The 3,124-nt window shown below is 44.1% G+C and overlaps 1 protein-coding gene across 1 annotated transcript; it reads right to left on the bottom strand.

The window, feature by feature from the left end:
- Positions 1 to 2,318: 2,318 nt before the first annotated feature.
- LOC125434537 (interferon-inducible GTPase 5-like) lies at positions 2,319 to 3,118 on the bottom strand (the record flags this gene model as incomplete). The annotated part of the gene is given in 2 exon segments (XM_048500024.1): positions 2,319 to 3,044; positions 3,047 to 3,118. Coding segments are annotated over 2 exon segments (798 nt in total), but the record flags the coding sequence as incomplete, so codon positions are not given.
- Positions 3,119 to 3,124: the final 6 nt, after the last annotated feature.

Below are 3,124 nucleotides of genomic sequence, written 5' to 3'. Positions count from 1 at the left end.
GTGCCTGTGTGTGTGTGTGTGTGTCCTCAGGATGTCTTATTTCAGCATTACAGAATGGACCATTTATTAGAACCAGCCAGCAATCCATTTCTTTTCTCAGGGAGGATGGCAGAACATAAACACCCATCTGGGATTCTGAGGAACCTCTCTGCAGATTCCACTTTCTATTATTATTATTATTATTATTATTATTATTATTATTATTATTATTATTATTATTATTATTATTATTATTATTATTATTATTATTATTAATTGGGTTTATAGACCGCTTTCCCCCAAAGGGCTGCACAATCCAAATTCGTCATGGAGTATCAGGGGTCTATTCCCCCACTTCCCTAAAAGACCAATACACAATCCTTGGATGATGGCCCCGTCCAAAGGGGAGGGGGGTGAATCCAATACTGGGAGTGGTGCAAAGCCAGACTGGCGGATTTGTCCTTCCTGGGGCACTTGCCCTGGCAGAGGGGCAGATCTGCCAGTGAGCAGCCACTGATCCCTCCACAGAAGTGAGATGCAGTTCTAAATGCTGCGCTAGCATCCCTGCCATAGCAGGGGTGATCTGGGGGGCCACGTGGCTGGGGAGGAGACGACAGTAGTTGACTTCCACCTGGATGTTCTCCTTTTTCCACCAGTGGCCAGGGCTTGCAAGTGACGCCACTTTCCTGGTGGTGTAAATCTAAGCCTAATGGGGTTTTTCTGGTGGTGGGGAGGGATTTTTGTATGTGTGACCACACTGCCGGCAAGCCTCCTTCTGACCAGTTAGTCTGCACAGCCACAGCGTCACATCCAGGGATTCTGGATGGGACTGCCCAAGAAATAGGTATAAGAAGAACATCTCCTCCCCCATAAAAAAGTGAGAACACACGATTTTACTTTCACAAGAAGTTCATCTCAATAAAATGCAAAGGAGTAGAGTGAAAGAAATAAAGACAAAGCGTTCTTGCATGTGCTAGTGTAACCCCCATGCTCAGAATGGGTTGACCCAGAAAGGGGTGGAGACTCAAAGCAGCAAAAGGCTGCAGAGCTCATGTAGTTTGGAGGAGACAAGGCTACCAGACTCGGACCTTGGTTTGTATAAGCCCTTAACACCTTGTTAAGGTAACTGCAATGTTGTTGGGAACTAGTGGGAAGGTAGTTGTTTATTTTTGCTATGTTGTAAATGTTGGAGTTTATTGTTTCAGGGTTTTTTGTGTTTGTAATGGGTGAGAGTTCTCCTGGAAACCTTCATCATGTTGAGTCCTGTTCACCAAGCCCTTGGAGTCTTCAGGAATGACCACTGGCAGGAAGAATTGGACTTGGCAATATCAAGAAGACTGTAACTAGAAGGACTTGAAATAGAAACTGGGCGGACCTTGAGTGTGATGTTAAATGTTGATGTTGTTATATATGTTAAGAAGTAAACCATTTTGTTTTTTAAAGAGTGCATTTTGTTTGTTACAAACTCATTCAAATTCTGCCCTAGAGACCCACAGATAGAAGATTCACCTTTGGAGTTATTTATGGCTTGTCACAGGTTAAGATCTGATTTGCGAAGGAAAAGAAACAATGTTATAAGAATGAGCCATTGGCTAGCTTGGAGTATGGAATGGCAAAGGATGTCTCAAGGATTGTGTGCCTTCTACATACATTGAACTGGCACACTTGCAAAAGAAATCTCCTTCTGGAACCATCTAAATAGAAACGTTCTTTATTTCACATGAGAGTGTTCTGTTGTATTCTTCTGTCCAGGTATCAGTTAGACCAGTGGTTCTCAACCTGGGGGTCGGGACCCCTTTGGGGGTCGAACGACCCTTTCACAGGGGTCGCCTAAGACTCCCTGCATCAGTGTTCTCCATCTGTAAAATGGATAAATGTTAGGGTTGGGGGTCACCACAACATGAGGAACTGTATTAAAGGTTCGCGGCATTAGGAAGGTTGAGAACCACTGAGTTAGACAGAGTCAAGGAGAAGACATCTATCAACTACCAGCCATAGTGACTGAAAGGAACTTTTGTATTCAGAGGCTGCAATCCCACTCTCAGAAACAGCAGCTGAAGAAGGCCTTTGATTATTTGCCCTGTTTCTTGGCCCTTCAAGTCAAGTGATTGGCTGCTCTGTGAAATAGGATGCCGGATTAAATGGACCAATAATCTGATCCAGAAGTACTCTGCTTATGTCTGTAAGGGGGGGGGGGGGGATTAAGCATCCAAGCAGAAATTCAAACCATCCTTTTTCATGCTTCAGTGGTGGTCCTGTGCACCCTTCATACATTTTGTCCAAGGGTAGTCACCTTACAAACTGGTGTTTTGGATCTTTGTGTGATGATATTGCGGGGGTTAAGGCTCAGCAGCTTTTGCCCGGACGTTCTCCGCATCTTCCACCAGGTCTCTCAGGAAACTTTTCAGCATGTGGAAGGTTGTAATAAAAGAACTAGGTCCACCAGTCAGATAACCCAACAGAGGTATACAATCCAAGACACATTGTGTCACCCTCACAGTCAAACACAGCACTGACTTTGCTAAGAGGCTGTTTACAAATGTTGGAGTGATCTCACTGGACATTGGGGATTTTTTGATAGCCGATTTCAGCACGTCGTAATCTTTGCGAACCAGTTCTGCAACTCGGTGGAGGCAATCCTCATCCAAGCCAAAGACCTTGTAGAAAAATTTCATTGTTGCAATCAAAATGTTGAGATCACAGACGAGAGAGAGTCCTGGGACAGGAATCATTGCAATGCTACAAGATTTAGTGGCGACTTTCCATATAAAGTCTTCCATAGCAGCCTTTTTCTTTTTCAGGACTTTTCTTGAGAAAACTGGCAGAGATGAAATAACAGCGTGTCTCTTGAGGTCGTCCAGGTCATTTTCAAAGGCCTCTTGCAGGAGGGGGAAATCATACAAGCTCAAATCTCTCCTGGAGACAAGAAAAACCCTTGGAGGAGTCTCTCTTTCCTTTTTCAAATTCTCACAGCAGTAGGTCCTTATCGCCTCAATTGTTTTGTCCCTATCGAAGTTGGGGTTCATGACTAAAGCAGCTATGCAGACATCCATTTTAGGAGGCACATGAAGCAAAACTTTTTCTCCCTTTTCTGAATTTCTTCGACCAGCATGGCGTCATTCAGAGTGAAGCGTTCTGAGGAAAC

Source organism: Sphaerodactylus townsendi, linkage group LG06, assembly GCF_021028975.2.
Source record: "Sphaerodactylus townsendi isolate TG3544 linkage group LG06, MPM_Stown_v2.3, whole genome shotgun sequence".
NCBI classification, from domain to species: domain Eukaryota; kingdom Metazoa; phylum Chordata; class Lepidosauria; order Squamata; family Sphaerodactylidae; genus Sphaerodactylus; species Sphaerodactylus townsendi.
This window is presented reverse-complemented; position numbering and strand designations above follow the sequence as displayed.